This window comes from Dendronephthya gigantea, unplaced genomic scaffold (genome assembly GCF_004324835.1).
Source record: "Dendronephthya gigantea isolate DGI-Jeju-01 unplaced genomic scaffold, DenGig_1.0 000035F, whole genome shotgun sequence".
Lineage (NCBI taxonomy): Eukaryota > Metazoa > Cnidaria > Anthozoa > Malacalcyonacea > Nephtheidae > Dendronephthya > Dendronephthya gigantea.
Window position 1 is genome coordinate 810,500 of NW_021163045.1, and position 27,178 is coordinate 837,677.

A 27,178-nucleotide genomic window follows, 5' to 3' on the forward strand; every position below is an offset into this window, starting at 1 on the left:
TTCCTCTCCCCTCCTCCCTGGATGGAAGATAATTCAGTAATGAGACAGTGGCATTCCCAGGGACTATCTACTTGGCCGTAGCTCGATTAAGTTGGCTTTTCGTCTTATTTCCGTGTGATTTCGCGGAACGTTGCAATATTCTATTAAAATTGCGTTTCCACTTTGAAACTTTTTCAGTTGTTCCTTACAACAATATGGAGGATTTGATCAACGCAATGCACAACAAGGAGGTGTCAGGAGCTTTACTTGACATGTACGCAACTAAGAAAAGTATGTTGGAAGGAGGAGATATCCAGTTCAATCGTCTGATAGAATATCCAACTGGTTATGGTTTTGTCCTGTCTGGAAACATGGCCAAAGCCGCGCCATTATTCCGCCAAGCTCTGGCTGCGCAAAAGACCAAGATCTCGTTGATTGTCGAAGAAAATACAGATTCCATATCTCTTGTAAGTCTCACGAATTGCGCTTTAAAACTTCCTTTTGCTTTTGCAAAGATCCGTATGGTCACGACATAAAAATTAGCCATGTTAGTTTTAACATTTTAAGTTAGTTTTAACCCCAAAAGTATGATAGATAACATCTGCCCAATGTGAAAGTTCTGGGGACAGAGCTACCGTAGAACAATTTAAACTTAGGTCGTGACCATGTGAGTTCGGTACGGGTAGGGACATGTCGCAGCTCTCAAAAGCTTGGATAATACCAATTGGATAATGCTTTTCTATGCTTTCTAAAGAACAAAGCTATGCTATTGGTTGGTTCAGCCAATGAAAATCATTCTTGCGAGAAGCTGCGACATTACCCTTACGGGTATGGTGTAAACGGGATCTAAGACTAAGTTGGCGAATGTTTTTACAACAGGATAGAAACGAGGCTGATGAAGCCAAAGAGAAATCTTCTGGGTTTTTCGATCCCTCGGCAAAAGCGTTTCAAGAGTCGTTTAAAGTGACCGTCTTTTTACTGGCTGTGGCAATAATCCTCGGCTTGATTTGGCATCTTGGAATTCGAAGGTACAAGAAAAAGAAGAAAGAGAAGCGAAGTAAGAAAGTAAAACTGGGTGAGTTTTCCTTTTTCGACGCGCTATTTTCGTGTCGTAGAATTGTGATGAATGTTCGTATTCCATAACTCCTAGTTCCAGTCCACAAAGCATGTTGTGTTCGCCCTGTTTGCGTTCTGGGTTAATTCAGATGAGTTTACATCCACCTGAAATTTTGTACAAAACAGGTTCTTTCCTCTCGCATGCCTTCGTGTTTATAACAGTTAGAGTTCGTTTTGAATCGCTGAAGTGCGCTTGTTTGGCGTTAAATGCATTAAGTTCTGATTCTTTCTTCTCCTACACAGATAGATAAATAGGTTTAATAAATTGAAAACGTGCAGCTAAAGTATTAGGTCCTGTTCACATGGAGCGAGTTATCACGGCTAGACGAGGCAAACCTGATTAGTCTTTCATTATATGCAGTTTTCACCTCTCCTAGCCGAGATAACTCGCTCCATGTAAACAGGCCGTTACTATGGCTGAAAAACGTTACGTTTCACAATTTTAAAAGATATAAAATTAGTATAAGGTTAAAGTTGACCTTAAATTTACATTGTAAAATCAGTTCGATACAGTTAAAAATTTACATAAACTACAAATAATAAAATCGTTCTTGAATCTTTTTGTTTTAAAACGTGGGATCTTAAATTCTTCGTCTCTACCTTCGCAGAAGACAGTATTCCTTCATTCCGAGTCGCAGAATACCTCAGAACGGAGGGTCGCGAGTCACTGGAGGATTTCGCCAAATTCTTAAAACAGCAGATTTCGGCTCTTAGAGATAAACAAATTCGTGAGCGTAAGGGTACGAGGTTTTACAAAGCCGAGAGAGCCAGACTCCGTCCAACTAGATCGCCAATATCTTTCGACCTGCGAGGATCGAGGACACGGGTCAGTCCCGAAGTGAATACGGCTTTCGAAAAAGATGATGAGTCGGACACATCGCCCCGTCAGTCTTCCATTTCATCCTTTAATGATTTTCGAAAAAGGAAATCTGGTCAGGTCGCTCCAATTGTGGAGGAACGTTCTCCGTCACAAAGTCATCTGAGTCTTATCTCTGTAAGCGATGAAGAGGATTTACAGGATAGTCAATTCTTTCCAATGAAGGATCGTTCCCATCGCGAGCTCAACATAGTCGAACTTCTTTAATAGAGAAAGGCGATATCCAGTCTAGTCAGGTATTTCCAATGCAAGACCGTTTCTCGTCGAGGAGTTATCATAGTCGTATCTCCTTAAAACAGGAAGACGATGTCCAGTCTAGTCAGGTATTTCCAATGCAAGACCTTAACAAAGTTAATCTTAATCCTAAACCTAATCCTGACCTCATTCCCAACACTAACTCTTTTCCTAACCTAACCAGTTAATCTTTCAATAAATATTTCAGATGTTGTGAACATGGAATAGCCAATAACACTTAAACTATTTCAGACCATGCGACTTGAAATGGGTTAGTTTGCATACAAGCTGAAAAGGTCTATTAATATGGAAAGTCGCGATGAAAAGTTGCTCAAATTTCGGTCTCTTCCGAACATAAATTCCTAGTCCTGACACATTTTATGGCAACAAACCAAAATGGTATTTAAAATTTGCACAATATATCAAAGAGTATATCATATTTTAGAAATAGCAAAATCCAAGATGGCGGACAGTTCGTTGTCAAAATATCACCTGAAAGCAATTTAAAATGCGACAGTCTTTTAAAACAACATTTAAATTGCCACTCAACATTATTATTCATAAAAATTAAAGATACTATGAATCGATTTAATTAATATTTAATTCTGAAGAGAGATATATATATAAAAAATAAATTATAATACAGTGATTATAATATATCGTTTATCAAGATCCCGCTGTGTTAAATTAATAATTAATGCACGACAAAGAATAATAATGACCTTGGAAATGATTGCAAAAAATGTCTTTAATTTTAATAACGAAAACATTAACTAAATTACTTGCATATATATTTTTTCTTGTGTCACCGCATAATGCATGGTTTCGACTTTATTCAACAAAATATCTACAGCTTTGTTATATTTCTATTTTCTGGGATACTGACTTGAATATATACTTAGTAAGATCTGTTCACAGCACTCAATTTTGTCGGGTTTAGTCTGTTTATGTATACACACAATGTACGATGCCGATAAATATGATTATGGGAAGCAAATCAACTTAAAAGGGCTGCGTTCCGCTGTCGCGTTTTTTGCACACACGTAAAAGTTGAAAATCATTTAAATGATACTTATGAAATCAACGATTGAAAAGATGTATAGGGTTGGGATCTGTTGATGATTTGGTTTGTTTTTCGAGCATAAAATTCATTATACAACAACTAAGTTTCAAGCCTTTATGTGCGTGTTCGTACGTGCAAAAAACGTGACAACCCTTAAGGCTGTTTTCCACTTACGCGTTTTTCATACGCACGTACACGCACGTAAAAGTCTAAATCCTTATACATGTTACCTTTGAAAAAACTAAGTGAATAAATCAAAGGAACTTGGTTTTCTGCATATTTTAGTATGCATTAGTTGACCTGGATATTAAATAATAGAAAGTTAAAAGCATTTAAAATATTCCGTACGTGTTCGTGCGTAAAAAAAACGCGTAAGTGAAAATAAAGTGGAAAATAAAACGCGTAAGTGGAACTCTTTGCACGGGAGAAAGTTCTCGGCTGAGTATGCAGTGTATTGCAAGACTTGGAAGAAATATGGTTAAAAACAGTTGCCTTTGATGAAGATATAAATCGCTATAAATCTGTGAAACGATTTCCAAACACTCTCCTCATTCGAATTTGTCTCAATTAATTATTAATCCTTTTATGTACTGATTAACAAACACATGAAAGTGTTGATCGGGTGTATATAGAGCTAAGTGCACGTGACGCATTTTGGTCGATATGATTCGTCAAGTTTCTATATATAACTTAGTTTATCAGTTACCTGCTTATTTTGTCAATGTGTCCCGTTACTATGGCACCCACTTCAGTTAATCAACATTGCGTGGACTTGTAACTGGCCGCAACTTTTGTTCTCGCTAGGGCCTTGAGTTTTTTCAATTGCGATTGCTTTGATTTTTATGAACTTCTAGATGTGAGAACATTTCAAGTGAAGAGTTTAGTAAGTGGAAGTTATCATTGTTAGTATGCGAATGTAAACGCTTTTATATCTAATTAAAGAGAACAGGTATCCTAGCAAACTTGAGTCTGCTTGAATCTTTATTTTAAATAAATATGTAAATTGTTTAAACTACATATCTAAGATTTTCTAATACATGAGATACTATGATTATGATTTTTTTTCTATGTTTCGTAACAAAGACAGTTCAATGGAAATCGTTATTTTAGCATTCCGTATGAAAGTCATTTTAACTCATTGCTAAGAATCAGATGAAAAACAATAAACAAAGTTTCAAGCAAACAAAGTTGTGGTAGTATAGCTATAGAAAGATTAAATGCGTGGAGCTATAATGTAACTAATCAGGATCAGTCTACCTCAGAGTTAATTAGGGTTTAACTATGGAAGATGTAGTGAAAGTGTTTAAGGGGCTGTTTACATGAGCCCGGTTACCCGTGATACAACGAAGCGTGAGATGATTTTGAGGTATTGAAATGAGCAGATAACATGATCCTGGCAGTCGTATAATCACCACAACAATAGCATGTGCTTGTTTGGTGTTATAAAGACTTATTTCAATACCTCAAAGTCCTCTCACGCTTCGTTGAATCTCGGGTAATCGGGCTCATGTAAACAGCCACTAAGAATCAGATGAAAAACAAACAAAGTTTCAAGCAAACAAAGTTATAGTAATATACAGAAAGATTAAATGCGTGCAGTTATATGTAACTAATCAGGATCAGTTTATTTCAGAGTTAACTAGGAGTTTAGGATTTAACTATGGAAGATGTAGTGAAAGAGTTTTATACAACAGGCCCCTGGCCCAGGTGGATGATTTTATTATGCGCCATTACTATTAGACTTTTGTACTATTTTTAAAACAAATCCGAAATTTCCTCACGATAAAGTTGGGGTCGTCAGCCATATGAGATCGACTATTCTGACAGCCGATATACATTGCAATTTTGAGCTATATTTCGTTCCAGCACCTTAAGATATACACACGTGTGAAATGTTATAACCGCATAGTTTAAAAACGACATTCAGTCTGTTATGGCAACCGATAAAAACAATACGCAAGCATCAACCATGCAAAACCAAATCACAATAAGTTGAAATTAAGCTGTTTCCAGCCAATGTTTTATTATTTTTAGTAAGGTGTTTCCGAAGCCAGTTTTTGGAAAACGTGAAACGCTTTTACGTGAGTCTGATAGGAAACATTCTTTTTTTGTTCCTACGTACGGCATGTTATTACGCCTGAACAGGTGGGAAAACGGAGGGAAAAATCTTGAATCACAAATATTTTTGCACAACAATGCTTTTGAGCTTTTTTAATACAAGTTTAAAGCTTCGGAGTCTTTTTTACATGGGATTTTACCATTTGCCATTTGGAATGGCTTTGACGCATACAATCATAAAATTTAATTTCTAGAATTTTAAACTCGATGACAACGGCGGTAGTAAATGCAGGTTACCTAACTAGACGCTCCTATGTGAATGCAAATTAGAATCAATGAATTCAAAGAGTGCATCAGTTGAAAATTAATGCATTTTATCCCTATACTAATTAACGATTGCGATTTCGCCAAAGTATATTTTTTCACGTCCTGGTAAGATCACACCAATGAACGGTTGTGTTTATATCTTTGCAGGTTACAGAGGTAAAATGGTCCGTCTCTTCACTCAGGACTTGTTGTGGTGGTTGGTACTGACATATTGCTTTAAACAAAGTAAGCTATATAAGCATGTATTTGCAAAAACGTTGGCCGCAGATAGATATATAGATAGATACTCGAAATCTAATTAGCATTGCATATGTTGTGTAATATGATTGAAATCCCATGCAAATGTAATCATATGCAATTCTAATTAGACTTCGAGTATCTATCTATCTATCTATCTGCGGCCAACGTTTTTGCAAATGGGTGTATATATATATATATATATATATATATATATATATATATATAATATATATATATATAATATATATATATATCAAATATGTATTTAGAATCATATATGAGTAGAGTGCTCGATATACCAAAGTATAGAGCTAGTATAAAGATAAAATAAAATAAACTTGGTTTACTTCATAAGATTTTATTCACTACAAACTTGTTTCGTATGACAAGCAACGCTTGCCACACTCATCAGGTGAATTTAAAAAAAAATTTTAAATTCACCTGATGAGTGTGGCAAGCGTTGCTTGTCATACGAAACAAGTTTGTAGTGAATAAAATCTTATGAAGTAAACCAAGTTTATTTTATTTTATCTTATATATATATATTATAATATATATATATATTATATGTATATATATATATAATATATAATATATATAATATATAATATTATATATATATATATATATATTTTTTTTTTTTCTGGTGTTTGTGTACAGATATATATAGAAACGCGCACGTGGGAGTTTGGGAGAACGAGAAATAACCATGCATGCTGGGCTTTTCTTACTCTCGCAACATTTGGATCCAGTGGCGTAGCCAGCACGATTGGGGAGGGGGTATATTCATGTATTCGTGACACGCAGTATTATTTTCTTTTCAAATCAATTGTCTTTGTTATCATGAATATATGAATATTGGCCCCGCGAATTATCGATGCTGGCTACGCTACTGTTTGGATCAGGCCATTCAAACACTGTTTAATGATATATAGTAAATTAGTAATGGACTAATTTTCTTACTAGTTGTCGCTTCCAAAGACTGCTCTGATAATGGCCATGAATGTCAGAATGGAGGGGTATGCGAGGGAAGTCCACTGGAATGTTCTTGTCCCCCGGCCTATCGTGGTAAAAAATGTGACCGTAAGTAGCGTTTATTAAAGCCCCGTTTACACTACACTAGATTTATTGGCGCTGCATGGCTAAAATGGGTACCTGTGCCCATTTCATCCGTGCCCGGCTTTTGTTTTGGTAGTCTGAACACTAAAAAAATTGTGCACGGGTACCCATTTTAGCCGTGCCGTGCCAATAAATTAAGTGTAGTTTATACAACGGGGCTTGAGATTCATAATAAAGTTCTGAAAAATTCGGATTTGAGTTTCAAAAATTTGGTGAGTCACGTTTACAGTTATTTGTTAAGGTGGTCTACTACATGCATTGAAAATTAGGATTTATCCTGTTTTAAATTAAATATTCCAAGGGATGCTATTTCAAATCGCTCCCCAATTGGCCCTGATTTTTTTGCTTTACGAAATGAAATGTTTCATTAATCGGGGTTTAACACTGAGCAAACAGAATAGTCGATTGGCTTATTTTATTGTTTTATTGTTCTATTGTGTTGTTCTCTATCGTTTATGAATATTTGCAAAAACATTTTTGTTGCTTTTTTAGCGAACTAAAATTAACTTTCCCCTTTAAAGGGGATCCAGTTGTCAAAATGTTTTTCTTTAATAGTGGATATAATTAAGTTTTAACATCACCTTTCTCATAATAATTATTACTATACAAGTTATTCTGAATAAAAAAGGAGCTGCATGAGAGTGTAGCTATATCAATAGTTTTTTCGGCTCAAACGTTTTTTTAACAAAATTCTTTTAATTGTCATTTGCTTAGAAACGCACAATAATTGTAATCATGATCCATGTTTACACGGTGGTACGTGTGCGGACGTGCATTCGGGATTTTCGTGCTCATGCACTCCGCAATATGTTGGAACATACTGCGAGACAGGTATATATCTTTGGCAGAAACCAGGGAGTTTTAGCAGTGACTATACGCTTACAAGATTCGTCATTTTCCCGCCAAACGGTGCTTTTTGCCTACGCCATCTGACGAAACCCGATGTCATTGGACTTTCCAGTACGAAATTTATCAACAAACTCGTACTCAGGCGCCGGTTGTATCCGTGGTTGTATATGAAAGCCGGATAGCGCTATCCACCGGATAGTGATTTTTTAATTTCAACCGTCCTAGAAAAGCTTGAAGAGCAATAAAATTTCATATATAGTGGTTTGTTTATTGAAATCTTATCCAAACTAATAGGGCAGGAGCAAGCTATCCCACTTTAGTGATTGCAGTTTCAATCTGACCAACTTTGGCAATGGTTGAGATTATACTGGTAAATCCTAAAATAGAGTAAATACCTCTCTTACCACATTTCCCGTTGGATACTGACACAAACTGGGCGCGATTTGCCAACGCGACGCGATTTTACGGATTTTTCCGTTTTCAAAATTAGTTATTTCTTAAATGTTGTGATATTCTTGGTTAATAACTGAATGATAATACATTATGACTGGTCTGGTACCTATATCTCTCATATTTTGGGCCGACTGTTATACCTTTGTATTTGCAGAGGCCCCTTGTTATTCCAACCCATGTCAACATGGTGGAACATGTACTGAGGTAAATGAAGATGGCACGCATCAATACCGATGTACTTGTCCTCCTGGATATGTTGGGACTAACTGTGACGGTATGGAATTTGTATTCATTTATGTTCATCAAGCGAGATACCTGAAATTATATTTCTAATTTACCCATAAAGGTTATATACAGTCGTGGTTGCGCCCCGGGTCTGCTCATAAGTCATAACCATGTCGAAAATTGCCTCAGATTTTTCTGGACTAAATACTAGACCCCGTTTATAAGGCACCTGACGAATTTATACCCGCGGTTCGTCGTATATAGATCTTGAGTTCTTTTCAACTGTTTTTCCAAAAAGAAACGAGATAATATCAACTCGTACCGCTTCAAGATTACATATTGAGAGCCAGGAACTTTTCTCAAAATGCCATAGTCAGATGAGTTACAGCTTTGAATGTTTATTCCATGTGGTCATGCAATGGTGATATCTTTCTTTTGAAGTTTTCACAGCTAACATGCCTCTAAGCTGATGAGTTTTTTTTTATATAGAGCAATGCAGTCTCTCCTGCATACCTGGTCAAGGCTTATGTTTAAGTAACTTCAAGGGAAATCACTACTGTTATTGTATAATCGGTTTTTCTGGTACTCTCTGCGAAATATGTAAGTATACTATAAAGCCTGGTTTCCATATGACGACGACCTGTTGCCAAACGGAACGTAAACGTCAAAGACGACGTGAAAATGGCGCGTAAATGGCGTGGCATGTTCATATTTGGGCGCATCACGCCATTTATTCGCCATTTTCACGTCGTCTTTGACGTTTACGTCCTCATGCTAAATCGCTCTATTGTCTGTAATCATCCAAGGAGAAAATTATTTCAGAAAGACAAAAGATTTCACCTCTTAAGCATGTAGGATGGGAACACGACGACGGCAGCTATGAATACAATGCTTCATTGAAAAGAAATGAATTATTAAATACCTATGGGAGTTTTAGACGTGATCTACGTTCTGTTTACAACGGCGAAATGTCGTTTATTACGTCCTATGTAGAACGTCTGCATTTCAGGACCCAGTGAGGGCTACCTCGAATTAGGCTCTACTGTATAGAATTGTCCCTAAAAGTAAACCCGTCACGGTCGCATAGACAGAATTTCAAAAGCCGCTTCGCCCGCGCGTGTGAAAGGGACGGTAATGGAGAATAGCCTTAATAATACTTTGTAATAATACGTCGGCGTCATATGGAAACCAGGCTTAATATGTCGAACAGCATCACTTCAATACTTTAATAGGATGCCTTAGATTTATTTTTAAATCCCATTTCTATAGATAATTGACGGCCTGGCGATCACTGCATCGTGTGACACGGCCTTAATTCTTCGTTTCTACTTTCAGCTGAAATGGCGAATTTTGAATGTGAAAACCCTCTTGGAGTTGACGACAGCAAACGTTTAATCCAAGATAACCAAATGGGCTCAAGCACACCTATTAATACCGAGTTTGCGGCTAGGTACGGACGGTTGAATCACCCTGACAGAGCTTGGTGCTCAATGATCCCAACACCTACCAAGCAGATGTCTATGAAAATTACCTTGAACAATGTTAGTTTCATCTCAGCGCTCGCGATGCAAGGAGATCCCAATGGCAACAATTATGTCAATGAATTTCAGATAACAGTTCTAGAGCCGGCAGATGTTTCAAGGGTTATAGGGGTACGTGTTTTAGGCAGACGTTGGTAAGGGTAAGAAATTAAAAATAATATATAATTATCATATTAACTGTCGTTAAAAACTTACATTGAAACGGTTGGCAAAATATTGCTTCATTTCATCAGCTGCCATTGTTTAATTCATTCGTTGGAAAGTCGGTAAGCTCTTAAATGTTATAATCGACCAATGGATAGATAATTGAAGCATATGGGGTTTAAAATGTTAATTTTGACTGATTTCGATTATTTTCGAGCAAACATAACCTTATTTGTGTTATTTCTCCAATTTTCTTTAGCCGTTTACAAACCAATACAGCGATCCATATTCGATAAACAAACATCGCTTTCATCCTTTTCTACAAGCCATCGGAATACGCGTGCGCGTCCTTGCATTTACTGGACACTATCCGTGTATTCGTGTTGAACTCTATGGCTGTGCAGTGTGTAAGTCTCGAATGAGGGAAAGCAACTGCCGGGGGGGATGCATGAATAATTCAAATACCTTAATTTTTGACACCCCAGACATCGCAGCATGACTGATTCGGTCGTTTGCAACCGGACAGCTCCGCCTGATTGTAACAATTACCAAATTTAGACCAGGAGGAGCAGTCCAACTATATTCAAGCAGCTTTGGTTAAAAATATTTGCATATATGGCGTAACATTTGCATATATTGCGTAACATTTGCATATATAGCGTAACATTTGCAAATACGACGTAAGGTAGTTAATCCAATTTCTAAAAATCCCGAAATATAATCTTCACTTTAATCCTAAACCTGACCCTAACTCCAAAGGATCAGATTGAGGGTTAAATTTGCGGATTATGGACATGAAATTATGGCCTAAATATATACAAATGAAATGTTAAAATGATCTACCTTCATTGAGTTGATCTTCTGAACCAAAAATTGCTTAGTGGATGTATGTGGGTAGATTTTTTCCTGCTCAGTTTTATGAGCTGTCCTACGTTTATTACGCATGCGCAAACCGTAGGAAAACTGAAATACTTTCTTCAAAATTTTCAGCGCTGGCCGAGCAATCTATGACCAACTGCTTGACAACACTTGGATTACGAGATTCTCAAGCATTTCCCGATTCGTCGTTTACGGGCAGCGATGATCTAGATGATCATAAACCTCATAACAGCAGGCTTGACGACCCTAAGGGTTGGTGTACAGCTGACAAATCGGGCCCAAAGCTCCTTGTACAACTGCCAAAACGTGATTTACAGGTCAGATATTAGCACTATTAGGTCGGTATGCAGACTCCAAACTTTGCTGCCTCGTGATCCATAAGAACTCTAAAAACAACTGGATTGTTATAACATTTCCCTTTGCATTTCCCTTTAAGCTAGAGTTTTAAAGTTTAATTATAACAATGAATAAAGAAATCAATCACGCAATTTTCATATACTGCGTTATCGCCTACCATTACACCGAAATAGGGTAGGAACGGTCATTCTGGATTCATTTTAGAATTTATATGGTGTCTTGAAACGGGACCACCGTTGCTCACGTCATATAGGTCCTTGCTCTCATGCGTAAGTTTGCTCACCGAAAATAACTGGCTCGTAATTCGGATTTCGGAATGAGCGATGTTAAAAATTGATTGAAATATGATATAAATTTAAGTATAAATTTCTGAAATTCGTGTTATATTTTACTTAAAATTCAAATCGTCAAAAACGCCATAAATTTGCGCAGAATCCTCACTGTTACTGTTGTTTAAAATGTAGGCCCGCCCACAAACCTAAACAATATCAGTCTGCGGTAATTCTCATCGACGCGAGGATCTATATGACGTAAACAACGATGGGGACACATTAAGACCTCGAGCACCAGTGAACTCTATATATATGGAAGGCTCGCTCCAGTTCAAAGTGTGAAGCCAAACATGGCGGATCATAAAGGCTGCTTGGGTACCGAACCAGTCCTCCAAGAAGCGTAAAATGCGCGAACAGCGCGTGGAAATTCAAAACACGAATTATAAAACCTTGACGAAAAATAAAAAAGCTAACATTTCGGACGTTACAAAGTTTTAAAAATACGACGTTTTTAAAAATGAATACATACAATTTGTTACAACCTTACCTGCCAATGTTATTCTTTTTAGAGAGGTAACTTATGATGTATATTTGTGTTGTGTTTACAAAACTGACCGAGTTCAACTCCTACACGTTGCCGCCATATTGAATTTTAACCGCTCGTGCTTGGAGGTCTGGTTCGGTACCCAAGCAGCCTTCATGATCCGCCATGTTTGGCTTCACTTTTAGATTACGCAATGTACTAGAGCGAGCCTTTCATATATATAGAGTTCACTGTCGAGCACTCCATACATCTAATTTGGTCAGTGGGGAGTACCTTTTGACCTTTGTCAACAATTTTTATAAACCGTTAGCGATCCGGTTGAACCGGTTCGGATGGGAAAACCCAGATCGCAAACGAAGCACTTTGATTGGCTAAAAGGCGTGGATAGCAGAGGGGGAAAATAATGTCTTCTATTTCCAGGTTGTTGGTGTGATGACCAGGGGTGCGGACTCCAAATGGGTCAAATCCTACAAAATTGGTACATCAGAAAATTGGGCGAAAGTTGCTAATTACAAGGTATGTAACTTACATTCATATATTAGAAAATCGTTACTCTAAATGACTTACATCGTCTTTATCTTAGAGCTCCATGTAGGTAGGTTGTAATTTTCTTACACTTACTAAAAAATTGTGTAAAAATGAAGTCGGTGAGGTGCTTTTTCCTGTTTTTGAAATTATTCCAGCACATGTAGCCCGTTGCTTTTTCCTGTTTTTAAAATTATTCCAGCACATGCAGCCCACTGATTTTCCCTGTTTTTGAAATTATTTCAGCACAGCAGCCCGCTGATTTTCCCTGTTTTTGAAATTATTCCAGCACATGCAGCCCACTGATTTTCCCTGTTTTTGAAATTATTTCAGCACAGCAGCCCGCTGATTTTCCCTGTTTTTGAAATTATTCTAGCACATGCAGCTCGCTGATTTTTCCTCGAACCTTATTGTGTTGTATTTTTATACTAGATATTGGAGGGAAATTATGAGCAAAATGAAATCCGTACTCATTTTTTTGATACTTCCATCCCACTTCAAAATAATGGCACCCTTCTGACTATTAAGCCTCAGACTTTTACAACTCGGCCTTGTATGAGATTTGAACTAATCGCGTGTGGTAAGTTTCCCGTACTGTAGGGAGAAAAGTACCTGGTATTTAATTAAACATTTCTCTAACTCTTGACGGTTATGTGCAATAAAATTATGATAAAAGTTTTATGTCAGATTTCTCATATCGTGCTTTGTCCATGAAATATTTTGATTAAAAGTAGCCAACTGTCCGCCATGTTGAATTACTTTCTAACCTCATTAACTATAGTTTTGATTAGGTTAAATGCGGGATTAACCTTTCAGATTACTTCTCAGCATTGCAAAAAATTGAGTAATAAAGTAAGAATGAAAACTTCGTCTATAAGATCTATTTCAAGTTTAAATTGAAGCCTAGGTATCCTGTTGTAAGTTTCGTGGCATTTTCATCATCAGCAGTCCAGATAAAAATGATACGTTATCCCACCTGTCATGTATTATGACTATTCGTGATAATCCAAGATGGCGGACAGTTGGCTAATTTTTTTCAAAATATTTCATGAACAAGGCACGATATGAAAAATCTGAAATAGAACTTTTGTGATAATTTTAAAAACTCTTTCACATAAGACACTAATGCTAACAACTAGATTTTTACGGGGGAAGTCCTGTCCTCTTTGCTACCATAATATTCGCGATAAAGATTAACATTTAGATTGTAATTCTTAAATAATTTTATACGACTATGTTTTTTTCGTGATGCATGCTCTTCGCTTTATACGTACTGATATTTTGATAATATTATGAAAATACCTTTTTTGTGAATTGTTTGAGATTCCCCTCCTAGCGATGGCTAAGGAAGAATAATTTTTCACTCGTTCTTCGTAGGAGTTTCAAAGATTAAACGTGACGATACACAATTTACTCTCTTAGAATAAATACACCTTAATAGACCTTTGGGGTGCTAACGTTACACAGTCTTGAATCTATGTAAAATGAGGTTCATTTTTCCTGCACGTTTCCCACACTGCATTGCAATGTATTGTGTGACAGTCCCGTGACGTAAGCACCTCTAAGGTCTATTCATAGTGGGTCTATTAGCCATTTCCCAACCGAGCAGGGGAGCCCCTGGATCTAGTCGCGAACCGCAAGGCATCTATGGACTGTTTGGAGGGACAGGAAATGTAAGTCTGAAGTCATTTGTCCCTCCAAACAGTCCATAGATGCTTTGCGGTTCGCAACCAGACCCAGCACCCTGCTCGATTGGGAAATGGCTAATTACACCCTTTGATTGCATTCCAGTGTGCTTTACAGCTCAGCGGCCGACGGCAGGCCCCACTGATCTGTGACGTGCACTGGAAGGAGGTGCTGTTGTGTACATACCCTAAACTCCGGCCAATCAGGAATATAGGTATTCACAATTAACGCGTTCCGTTTAGATACACGCCCGAATCCATGTCTTTCAAATCCTTGTCATCATGGGGGGACGTGCGATAGAACGCAAGACGGCGGATACACCTGTCGCTGCAACAATGGATCCAGCGGTGTTCACTGTGAGAATTTCGGTAAGATCTCTTCGTTTTGGGGGATCATGTCACAAATCTTTGGATACGTACTAATTCATTCAGGGCAGATTTGCGTAGAAGCAGTGGGTATGCGGGTACCACCCGGGAAATTTTTCGTTATATTCCCGAGAGGTTAAATGTAAAATGGAGGACGCTACTCAATGGACGCTACTGAAATAGATCGTAGCAAACATACGAATTCGCGCGACCAAATCATAGCAACCTCAGCCAGTGAATTAAACAACTGGGTGTCTGAGAGAAGTTAGGCATTTGCTGTACAACCATGGAAAAAAGTAGTCATAATATTGTCTATTTAGATGATTTTATCACATTTTATAACTTGGGCACAATTCATTCCTATCTTTGTGGATGTCTCATATCCCGTGATTTTTTATGTCTCTTACAGCATGCAACACAACGTGGTTGGAATTTCCTCACGAAATTGTCGCTTCAGACTTTGAAGATGGCTTCAAGAACTATTCACTGAGTGATGTCGGAGCATGGTGTTCAAAAGAAGGAAGCGACCCTTGGCTAAAAATAAATTTCGCCAGCGCGATGAATGTTTATGGATTCGGTTTTGGAACCGCCTCGAATATCTCCATCATGTCATATTCCAAGACCGTCGAAGCGTCAACCCGCCTAACTGGTGACTGGGAGCCTGTCACTAAGACACTTGTGAGTTCTTTTTAATTGTTTTGGCATCATCAATTAAGGTGCCTTTCACACCTAGTACTCTTTAAGATCCATCCAAATTAGCGGACCCACGTGAAACCCTGGTTTGCAAAAAGACTTCAGGGATTCGAGGAAGGTGCAATGTATAATGGTGGATCTCATTCAGGAGTAAAAATAGACAACAACAAACCAAAGTATATAAAAGTCAGGCAACAATCCCAGATCATCAGTACATTAAATACAGCTGAGTTTTCGCTCTGTTGCGGTGCAGTATCAGTTGTATATATTATTGTTTTATTATCACTAAATATCTTATTCGCATTATCATGCGATGATCAACTAGAAGCAGATTTTTCAAAATGGCGACGACTAGTGATTTCGTCAAATTGACGGGAAAAAAATGTATATCTGAAAGAAATTCTGTACCAATGAAAGAAAAATGCCCTAACATTAAGTTATTTCTAGAAATGTTAAAATGGCAGTTTCTTGTTGTACTGATACGAAATTCCTTCTTTTTCACATTTTAATATCCATATGTTCACGTCCGTCGGTATTACCCCCCTCCACTTGACAAACTCCCCCCCCCGTCCTCTGCCTCAAAAATTGTTTGATGTGCGCCTCTTATTAACTCCAATTCGATTCATGCTTTCAGGAATTACGTGGCCCACATAAACCAGGTGATGCGATCTACCATTACTTCGAACCTCGTCCAGCGTTAACAGTTAAATTACAATTCCATGACTTTCAGTCTGATCCGAATTATGGCAAATGTGCTCGCGTCGACATCAAAGCCTGTCCTTACGGTAAGATTAACTTGAAGTTTTTTCGGCAAGTATTCATCTTGAAGTGGGGATTATTGCAAAGTGCATGCAATGATATCAATACGATTTGCACCGTGATAAATAACGGAGATTTTTACGACATTCACCATGTATTTAGTATTCATACACTATACACACATTTCTCGCGCTTTTGGGCTGTGATAAAATTTCTTAAACTTGGAATAATCCTTATCTTGAAGATTAGACTAAAGATAATCTTAAAGATTAGACTGTTTCCGGCTAGGACGGGAAAACGTGCACTTTAAGAAATAACCATCAGGTTACTTAGCCTATTATATGAACAGTTTTGTATTTGGGTGTGTCTAATAACACACGTATTTCTAATTTATTTGCTTTTAAAGTTTGATATCTCACTGTCCGGTTAGCTTAACCCTGGGTTAAAGCAAATCTTTACATTAATTTTTTAATAGCTTGTTTACAAAGTTGAATATCGTTTCTCATAAATATTTACTGCACCGATAGAAGTCATATCTTCTAAAGTTTTCAAACGAACAGTGGTTCAGAAGCACATAAATTGAAATTTAACCCAGGCTTAGCGCTAACCTACCTTTGAACAACTGGCCCCTGGTCTATAGTCATCACACAACCCGCCCTTAAACAGTGTGCCATCTTCAGATCTCAATACAACAATCAACCAATCAGAAGCCAGATCCTCGGCAAAGCTGAACTATTACTCCTTTCATTTATTTTTAAATTAGAATCTTCCTTTTGCGCCCTTTATACTATTAGAAGAAAGGACGGGGACAAATTACTCCAGGCGCATGATGGCTCAGTTTTGTCGAGGCGCCTTAATGACGTCATGATCATATATCAGCTGGTTGGCAGGCAGTCAGGCAGGGAGTAAAGATATCATTTCTTTTCAGATTTCTGTGCGGAAAGTAAGCCTTGCCTGAACGGAGGAACTTGCCAAGGAAGTGATGTACATGGCTTTCTTTGCCACTGTCCATGGAGTTTTGAAGGCCAGTTTTGTGAGCTTGGTGAGTTTGTTTTTAAGTTACATTCATTTTACACTGGGGCTCGGTAAATGGTCGATAAATAAAATTTGTAACAATAAAACTTTTTACAAACCTGAAAAGCATCAGAAGGTATAATCTAAAATGACACTTTAATCGAAGCAACGTTTGTATTTATTTCAGTGATAATGGCGTTGACATTTATAACATTGTCGATAGCTGCATTGTATTTTGAAAAACTCTTGTTGCTTGGAGTTTTGCAACAACGTTGCTGTGTTTTTCAAGACTTACACCACTACATAATCTAAATAACAAAGTTAAAATAGAAGATTTTATGTTTTGAACGTTTTCACTACAAAATACACGACCTATGGGAAAATATACCCCGAGTATAAAAAAATATACTGTACCCCGAGAAATTATACCTCACGACTGTAACCGAATATTGAGTCCCACAATTTACTTTTTTGAATAGCAAGAAAGAAAAGTTTTTAAGCTTTCTTACGATATCGTTTTATGAGTCTTAATAATGGCTGGAAATAAGCAAATAATCGTTAGTTAAAGATTGCCAGTCGAAAACCACGACATTCTTGCAATCCCGGAAATTGAATGCGCATTCTGGTTGGCTGATACACGCGTCAAACTCTTGTAGGTAGTAAAATTTGAACCTCGTTAAATTGGTAGCGGGCGGACGGAAGAACTTGCAGGCAGCAACTCCCACCCGTTCCGCCCGCGAAAATCATTTTGACATTACAAAAGGTAGCTTCGGGAAAGGGTGGTGTGAAATATTGAGTTTATGTAATCTATGCAGGAGAAAGTGCACGACTTTTTATGCATGACTAGAGAAATATTCTGCTTTTCTTGTAGCGATAAAGTTGTCTGGTTGTCTCCCATCTCTGGGTGTCTCGAGCAGTGACAGAGTTCCTGATAACCGTATCAAGTCTCTCGAATACATCTCGGGCCAAGAACCAAAAGAGATTCGATTGGGCAATAAAAATGGTGCCTGGTGCGCGGAAAAAGGTGCGAACGCAACACTAACAATCACTTTTTCTAGTTTAACTCTGGTGATTGCTATGGTAACTAAAGGACATCCAGACCCAGGCTGGGGTTCTTGGGTGAAATCCTACAAGGTTAAAACCGGCCGAAAATGGACGGCATTTCCTGGAAACTCCGACGGTACCACTGCCAAGGAAAATTACTTTGAAGAATATATTCCCGCGTTGAACTTTTTGTTAAGGCCACGTGGAAGTGAAAAATACAAGTGCACGAGATTGGAGTTATTTGGAATAAATGAAGGTAATCCAGTGAAGTAATCGAATATGATATCAGTATATGTATACACTTGCAACTTTTGCTGCGATTTTATGTGCGATTTTCCTCTTTTGATAGATGGAGTGAGTGAATTAGTTACTGAAGTTCAAATAAGAGCTCTTATACATCAGAACATTCGTAACTAATTACTCGTTCACATCTATCGAAAGGAGAAAATCGCAGCAAAAATCGCAAGTGTAAACGAGCCTTTAGACAAAGATACTCTGGTACGGGCATAAATGGATACAGTCACCTGTTAGTTATCTGGAACCGGTTGTACGAAAGCTGGAGAGTGATTTTTTCAACCTGTCTAAAAATACTTGAAAGCAATAATTTTTCAGTTTAGGAACCAATAATTATTAAAGAAGATCCTTAATTTAGGAATACTAAGATTTCATTAAAGTCTCAGCCAACAACGGGCGATTTTAAAGCGATTGGAAAAAACACTATCCGGTGGATAGCGCTATCCGGTCTTTATACAACTCGCCCCGGTTCCTTTCGAATACGAACAGCTTAAAGCATGAAATTTCGGTCAATTGTTTTTCAAATGTTCCCTCGGGTTTACTACAGGCAGACGCCTCTTTAATACAGACAGGCGCTTCTCTAATGCAGACTGATATCCCTAATACAGACTGACATCTCTAATACAGACGCCTCTTTAATACAGTCAGATGCCTCTCTAATGCAGACTGATATCCCTAATACAGACAGACATCTCTAATACAGACGCCTCTCTAATACAGACGCCTCTCAAATACAGACAGACATCTCTAATATAGACTGACATCTCTACTACAGACAGACATCTCTACTACAGACAGACATCTCTAATACAGACTGACATCTCTACTACAGACTGACATCTCTAATACAGACGCCTCTCTAATACAGACGCCTCTCTACTACAGACAGACATCTCTACTACAGACCGACATCTCTAATACAGACGCCTCTCTAATACAGACTGACATCTCTAATACAGATTGACATCTCCACTACAGACAGACATCTTAAACAAAGACGCCTCTCTAATACAGACAGACATCTCTCTAATACAGGCGCTTTAATATTGAGATTTTTCTACTGCAGCACATCCGGCTTATACGCTGCTGTTTTATTTCTAGAAACTTTGACTCATTTTGTTTTGGTAAATACTACGGCAATGCCCGACAATATCTTTACCGCGAAGACGTCAATGTTGGGTTTCGAGCCACACAAAGCTAGATGGAATAGCTCAGGCTGGTGTAGTCAGAATAGCAACTCGACTGACGAATATTTACAAATTGGGCTGCCTGAACTTTACCGCATCAATGTTCTTGCCACGAAAGGATCACCCTCTGTTAATAATGAGTTTGCTTGGGTGAAATCATATAATCTGAAGCACAGTTTAGATGGAAAAAATTGGAAACAAGTTAACATTACGAATGAAACACAAGTAAGTATATAAACGATAACCCGGTCAAGGTTGTCGGTTTGTTTTTATTTGGTTTGTTTTTTATTTGGTTTGTTTTTTATTTAGTTTGTTTTTTTATTTGGTTTTTTTTATTTGGTTTGTTTTTTATTTAGTTTGTTTTTTTAGTTTTTAGTTGGTTTGTTTTTTATTTGGTTTGTTTTTTATTTGGTTTGTTTTTTTTATTTGGTTTGTTTTTTTATTTGGTTTGTTTTTTGTTTGTTTCTTGTTTGTTTGTTTCATATAATAGTCACTACACTTTTAAACTTTCATTTTTTTACCATATTTTTCCCTTTTAAACAATCCGTGATTCTACTTTGAATCCCTTTGAAAGTGGTCGTTTCTTTCAAGTCTATCTCAGGAAATTATGACGCGGACACGCCACAAGTTCACTTCTTCGAAAAAGCATTCACTGCGAAGATGTTGAGGATTATTCCAGAAGAATGGGAAAATCACATTTGTATGCGAGTTGATTTCTTTGGCTGCCCCTATGGTATGTGTTCCTTGTGACTGTCTGTCTTGAAAATTCTTAATGTTTGAGCATTAAAGCGCCTGGGTACTAGGCTGACCAGCGCGTGCCTCTTTCCAATGTTTTTGTCTGCGCGTTCAAGCTTCTCCTCTTTTAAAGGATTTTTTTACACTCTTTTACCGTTTTAGAATATCAATACCTACTTTTCCCCATTATACTAACAGCCTGTATTTGAGTAACTTCTAAAGTCGCTTCTTTCGTTTTTTCACGAAAGAGCAAATGAAAGGAAACGCAAGCATTCTTTGGTGATATTTGATATAGGTTTGTTGTTGTTTTACAATAGATCCATGTGAAGATTGTGATAAAAACAGCACCTACTGTAATGAATCGACATCCTGGACTTGCAAATGTAAAGAAGGCTTTAAAAAGGTTTCTGGTATCTGCAAAGGTATTGTCGAATATTTACGTTGGAAAGTCTAAAAATCCATTTTCGCCAATACTCCTTCCTGTCCAAAATAGATTCTAAAAATCTACGCAAAAATCGCTGTCAGCCTGTCATAATCTAAATTTTGAACAATCTGACGCATGCAAAGAGAAAATTCATCAAATTGTTTCAGTTAAGAGGAGATTTTTCATAATACATAGCGTATGCTTTGGCGGGGAAACGTTCAAAACATGAAATCCTTTCGGCGTACCACCCAAGTTCGTTTATATTAGATTTATTCTTCAGATAATGTAGTGGACTAAGTTTTGAACAGCATTTGGTGCTTGGAAAATACCAAACGGCGTGAATTAAGCCCACACAGACCGAACGCGATTTGGCAACGCGGTGCGATTCAGTCAAAGTTTTTGATTTTCCAAAAGCAAATATCATAATATTCTTGTAGATTACTTAACAATAATACATTTTAAGTGCTCTAGCGTCCATAGATTCCAAATTTTGCTTCCAGAAATTAATTTACGTGCTTCTGAAAACTGAAAATCCGCATCGCTTCCGGTCTGGGTCGACCTTTATTTGGTTATATTTTACAATCAGTTTTTTGTTTTAAAACAGACTCGTGTGAATATTGTGGTAAAAATACCACTAAAATATATAAACGAATTAAATTTGCAAAACGTGCGCAAATGTGTAACCACTATTGTCGCAGAATAAATGTTTTAATACGTTTTAATAGGGTAATTTTCATGTTCATGTTGAAGAAATTTTTCAATTTGTTAGTGGAAGCTTCACGTACCTCAATCCGCCCAACTGCTACACAAAGTGCTGGCAAAAGTTCTGGCGACAATTCTGGCGGAAAATGGCCGAAAAACGCTGGTCAAGCATCACCTCCCGGGACCGGCGCCTCGAATCCTACAATTTTGCCGCAACCTTCACCAACGTTCGTCTCTGCAGCTAAAACCATCGCCCTATTAGGACCAAGCAAAATTGCCCCTCCTGTATCAGCCACCGTGGCTCCAACAATAGTGCCCAGTACGTTTGAATAATGCGTCGTTTTTCCAATCGTTTACATTTAATTTCATTTCGTTCACTTCCATTCGCGTAAATGTCTCAACCCAGTCATTTCCCTGACTTCCAGTTGTCACAGACTTTTTCTTTGTAGTCGATGGAAACTTCACAGAATGGACGCAGTGGTCGCAATGTTCAGTAGCTTGTGGCTCAGGCCAAATTCGTCGGACGCGAAAATGTACCAATCCCGAGCCGGCTCTTGGAGGAAGAGATTGCTTAGGTTTGAGCGAGGAAGAACGATTTTGCTCAATGCCAAAAATTTGCTCACGTAAGTACACATTTATACTTTACGAAATTATAAATTGCTTGTATGCGAAAAGAACACAAAATTTTAATCTATCGTACCATAGAGTGACACCATAGAAATAATAGACATATCTATTATTTCTATGGGTGACACAGTGACATATAGTTAAGGCTGGTTTCCACTCAGGAAAATTCTCCTTTAGATCGTACAGGACAGGAAAGTTTCCTTTGTATAAACGCCGCCTGAGAACTCACCGACAAAGGAAATTTTCCTGTCCGTTCCGATCCAAAGGAGAATTTTCCTGAGTGGAAACTAGCCTTTATAGTGACCCTCATAAGCGTCTGTTGGATGCTTGAGAATCCTGAGATGGACTTTTGGTGGTTGATTGGTGTGTTCAAACTCCCCTCAGCGGTAGTCGTCTCTAAAACCAAATGGGGTGTAATCTGGGCATCACCTCAACCGTGATGTGTTTTGTTTTCCACAATGTTACAACATTGTTTATATTTGTCGCTATTATAGATGAATCTGGGTTTACAATCTGGTCCCAGTGGTCTGCATGTGACTCCCAATGTTCACTCGGTGAGAGTGTTCGCAGAAGAGAGTGCACGGACGAAACCAAGGTTACTTGTAATGGAACATCTTACCAGAATATCACTTGTGATTCCGGACCATGTCCTGGTAAGATATGGATGATTCTTTTTTCTTTACGGAGTAAATTATTTAGGTAAAAATCTGCTGCCTGTTGTATAAAAGCCCGACCACGACTTACAAAGTTTGCAAATTTGTAGCTGCCGTTTCTGTTTATGTATTTATGAATGGCTAGCTGTTCTTCTCGGTACCGACAGGATACCGGAAAATGGGGAAAACGGTATACTCGACCATGATCAAATAAGGCTGAAAACGGTATACTTGACCATGGTCAAATAAGGCTGAAAACGGTATACTTGACCATGATCAAATATGGCTGAAAACGGTATACTTGACCATGATCAAATATGGCTGAAAACGGTATACTTGACCATGGTCGAATAAGGCTGAAAACGGTATACTTGACCATGGTCAAATAAGGCTGAAAACGGTATACTTGACCATGGTCAAATAAGGCTGAAAACGGTATACTTGACCATGGTCAAATAAGGCTGAAAACGGTATACTTGACCATGGTCAAATAAGGCTGAAAACGGTATACTTGACCATGGTCAATAAGGCTGAAAACGGTATACTTGACCATGGTCAAATAAGGCTGAAAACGGTATACTTGACCATGGTCAAATAAGGCTGAAAACGGTATACTTGACCATGGTCGTATAAGGTTGAAAACGGTATATTTGACCATGATCAAATATGGCTGAAAACGGTATACTTGACCATGATCAAATAAGGCTGAAAACGGTATACTTGACCATGGTCGAATAAGGCTGAAAACGGTATACTTGACCATGGTCGTATAAGGCCCGGAAAACGGTATACTTGACCATGGTCGTATAAGGCCCGGAAAACGGTATACTTGACCATGGTCGTATAAGGCCCGGAAAACGGTATACTTGACCATGGTCAAATAAGGCTGAAAACGGTATACTCGACCATGGTCGAATAAGGCCCGGAAAACGGTATACTCGACCATGGTCGAATAAGGCCCGGAAAACGGTATACTCGACCATGGTCGAATAAGGCCCGGAAAACGGTATACTCGACCATGGTTGAATAAAGCCCGGAAAACGGTATACTCGACCATAGTTGAATAAGGCCCGGAAAACGGTATACTCGACCATGGTTGAATAAGGCCCGGAAAACGGTATACTCGACCATGGTTGAATAAGGCCCGGAAAACGGTATACTCGACCATGGTTGAATAAGGCCCGGAAAACGGTATACTCGACCATGGTTGAATAAGGCCCGGAAAACGGTATACTCGACCATGGTCGAATAAGGCCCGGAAAACGGTATACTCGACCATGGTTGAATAAGGCTGAAAATGGTATACTCGACCATGGTCGAATAAGGCCCGGAAAACGGTATACTCGACCATGGTTGAATAAGGCCCGGAAAACGGTATACTCGACCATAGTTGAATAAGGCCCGGAAAACGGTATACTCGACCATGGTTGAATAAGGCCCGGAAAACGGTATACTCGACCATGGTTGAATAAGGCCCGGAAAACGGTATACTCGACCATGGTTGAATAAGGCCCGGAAAACGGTATACTCGACCATGGTTGAATAAGGCCCGGAAAACGGTATACTCGACCATGGTTGAATAAGGCCCGGAAAACGGTATACTCGACCATGGTTGAATAAGGCTGAAAATGGTATACTCGACCATGGTCGAATAAGGCTGAAAACGGTATACTCGACCATGGTCGAATAAGGCCCGGAAAACGGTATATTCGACCATCGTCGAATTCCTAAAGAAAACTATCCGCACACGAGAGAAACGTACTGAGCTAACAGCCTCGCGAGGTCTAAGGTCTTTGGCTCAGCTAATATAGCTCTCGTGTGCGACAGGCTTTACTATTCCTATTGGCATTAAATATTTTTTGCTTGCCCGGGGGAGGGTTAAATCGGAAAATCATCACAAAAAAATAGTAATTAAAAACCACTAATAATCCATTTGGTATAGCTATAAAACTTACCATTAACCCATTGTTTCCAGTTGATGGTAATTATACAGAGTGGTTGTCGTGGTCGTCTTGTAGTGGATTCTGTGGTTCTGGTCTTCGAAATCGTTCGAGAACCTGTACTAACCCCGAGCCTGCATATAACGGGGCTGGATGTTCTGGACCAAGCTTAGATGTCCAGGATTGTCAGCATAACACTCCATGCTCAGGTGTGTTACAGGATTAACATAGTAAACGTATTCGATTTTTTTTTAGTTTTAAAATGCATTCGTGTATTAGTTTAGATTCTTTTCCTTGAGGATCGAGGTGATTTTTATCATCGCATTTTTATTATTGTGGGAAAAAAACAGACATTTCTAATATCCATGGTAACTGGTGCGTGCACCCCAACGCATGCTCTGACCTTTCCCCCCCCCCCGGCTGGATTCATTATGAAGTGTTTTCAACTAGATTTGGGAGTGACCAGGGCTTTCACAACGTATTTGCATATGTCATTGACTGGCCTCATAGGGGGATGGCAATGACAAAAGAGAGAAACAAAGAACTTTTTTAAAAGGAATTAATAATATAGATATATTATATCAGACCACTGCCCCACTTGTGATTGTCAGTGGAAGCACTGGAAGTTACTGTATTGTATGATGTAACAAGACCTTATATGATATTCATGTCTGTTTGAAAGAGTTTCCCACTTCACCAAATCCATCGCACTGTCGCTGCTTGTTGATTTACAACAAACTGATCACGCATGCAGCTAAAACCTTTCTGCACAGTTAGCTTTCTCCTGGATACGTGCTTTGAGCCTGTGGGATTTTTTAATGAATTCCCACAATCTTTTCGTCAGGTGAAGCAGGTTATGATGAATGGTCACAGTGGACACTATGTACTCAAACTTGTGGTAAAGGTGCGCATATCAGAACAAGAAAATGTAAAGATAGTTTGGATCCCAGGCTATGTACTGCAGAATCCAGTCAAAGTAAACCTTGTGATAAAGGACTATGCCCAGGTTGGTTCCGTTCTGTGTTTGTTAAACAAAGGCATAATTCTCTGCCGGCACGCTCTTTCATTAAAATGTTTAAATCTTAAAATACTAAATGTTTAAAAGTTACAAGATTTTCAAGTTACTAGTTCGATTTACTAGTTTCGTCGTTTAGACCTCTTTAGGAGTCGCTATTTTCTTTCCAAATGGTGAAACCTGAAACTTTTTTAACTGTTAAGCATTTAGATTTTATTATTTTGGCATTTCAATATTTTAATGATGCATAACAAACATTTCTTGGCTAGAATTCGCGAGATTTCAATATAATTGGAGAAGAAAATTTCATATTTTTAACCTTACATTGCACACATAAAACCCTTACTCAATTCTTATATTAAATATTTAATATCGCAACTGATTTTAATTTGCACAATTTATGACAATTTTCTGACTATACGTCCGTTTGGGCACATAACCGAATTACGGTACAAATTTCTACTTCTAGTGCATGGAAATTGGGCGTCGTGGTCGAACTGGGGTTTATGCAGCGCGTCCTGTGGTTCTGGAGTGAAAGAACGATCTCGTACATGTACAAATCCCGTACCATCTTATGGAGGCCTCGACTGTTTTGAAAATTCTCATGACTACTCTGATTGTGTTATGCCAGTGGATTGTCCAGGTTTGTTTCCGCAAAATAAGTCTTAAGGCCTATCTACACGATGCGATTAATCGTATCGATTCGAATGCTGGTGTATGTATGTATTCGAATAGATGCGTGTGAAGATGTCACGTTTTAGACGTCGTCATGAACTAATGAACAGAAAGAGTGGCGTCATAAATCTTTTTCATACGTCAAGATAAGAATCATATACGACTATTGATAACTACTGATACTGATTAGGAGACCACACAAGCACATGCTATCGGCGAAATGACTTAACCTCCGCCAGAATCATGTTACATGCTCATTCCAAAACCTCAAAAACATCGCTTCGTTCAATCTCCACTAACCAAGTAGAGTTAGTGCATTCCTTTTAAAGTTGAACTACCATTCTTTGAGTAACATATAACTTGGTTGAACGTAATAGTCAAATTCCAAGAGCTTGCTTTTGAGGTTATACCTTTTGAGTCTAAACGTTTCTCATCAAAGAATGGTTTTCTTGCAGGAGACGACCAGTTTTCGCAGTGGGGTAACTGGGGATCATGTAGTGTTTCATGTGGCGAAGGAAGATATAGCAGAACCCGTTTTTGCACCATTGTACCTAATTATCCAC

The 27,178-nt window shown here is 38.3% G+C and overlaps 2 protein-coding genes across 3 annotated transcripts in view; both read left to right on the top strand.

Moving 5' to 3' along the window:
* Positions 1-27,178, top strand: part of LOC114525803 — a 231,355-nt gene that overhangs the window by 191,138 nt on the left and 13,039 nt on the right. The gene's annotated exons all lie outside the window — the stretch shown is intronic.
* Positions 4,044-15,437, top strand: LOC114525805 (lactadherin-like). Of its 2 annotated transcripts, XM_028547237.1 has the most exons (12): positions 4,044-4,152; positions 5,802-5,879; positions 6,861-6,977; positions 7,728-7,844; positions 8,470-8,589; positions 9,030-9,140; positions 9,876-10,192; positions 10,485-10,632; positions 11,216-11,421; positions 12,698-12,793; positions 14,731-14,856; positions 15,263-15,437. In XM_028547237.1, exons 2-12 carry the CDS (start codon positions 5,816-5,818, stop codon positions 15,341-15,343), a joined length of 1,503 nt encoding a protein of 500 aa, XP_028403038.1. In that variant the 5' UTR covers positions 4,044-4,152; positions 5,802-5,815; the 3' UTR covers positions 15,344-15,437. The 2 variants fall into 2 exon arrangements, with proteins under 2 accessions (XP_028403038.1, XP_028403039.1); XM_028547238.1 differs by lacking the exons at positions 14,731-14,856; positions 15,263-15,437 and adding an exon at positions 13,235-13,449.

Coding starts and splice junctions, on each gene's coding strand:
- LOC114525805 (XM_028547237.1), top strand. CDS start 5,816: ATGGTCCGTCTCTTCACTCAGGACTTGTTGTGGTGGTTGGTACTGACA. Junction 8,590..9,029: donor TGTTGGGACTAACTGTGACG/GTATGGAATTTG, acceptor TTTTTTATATAG/AGCAATGCAGTCTCTCCTGC. Junction 10,633..11,215: donor ACTCTATGGCTGTGCAGTGT/GTAAGTCTCGAA, acceptor CAAAATTTTCAG/CGCTGGCCGAGCAATCTATG.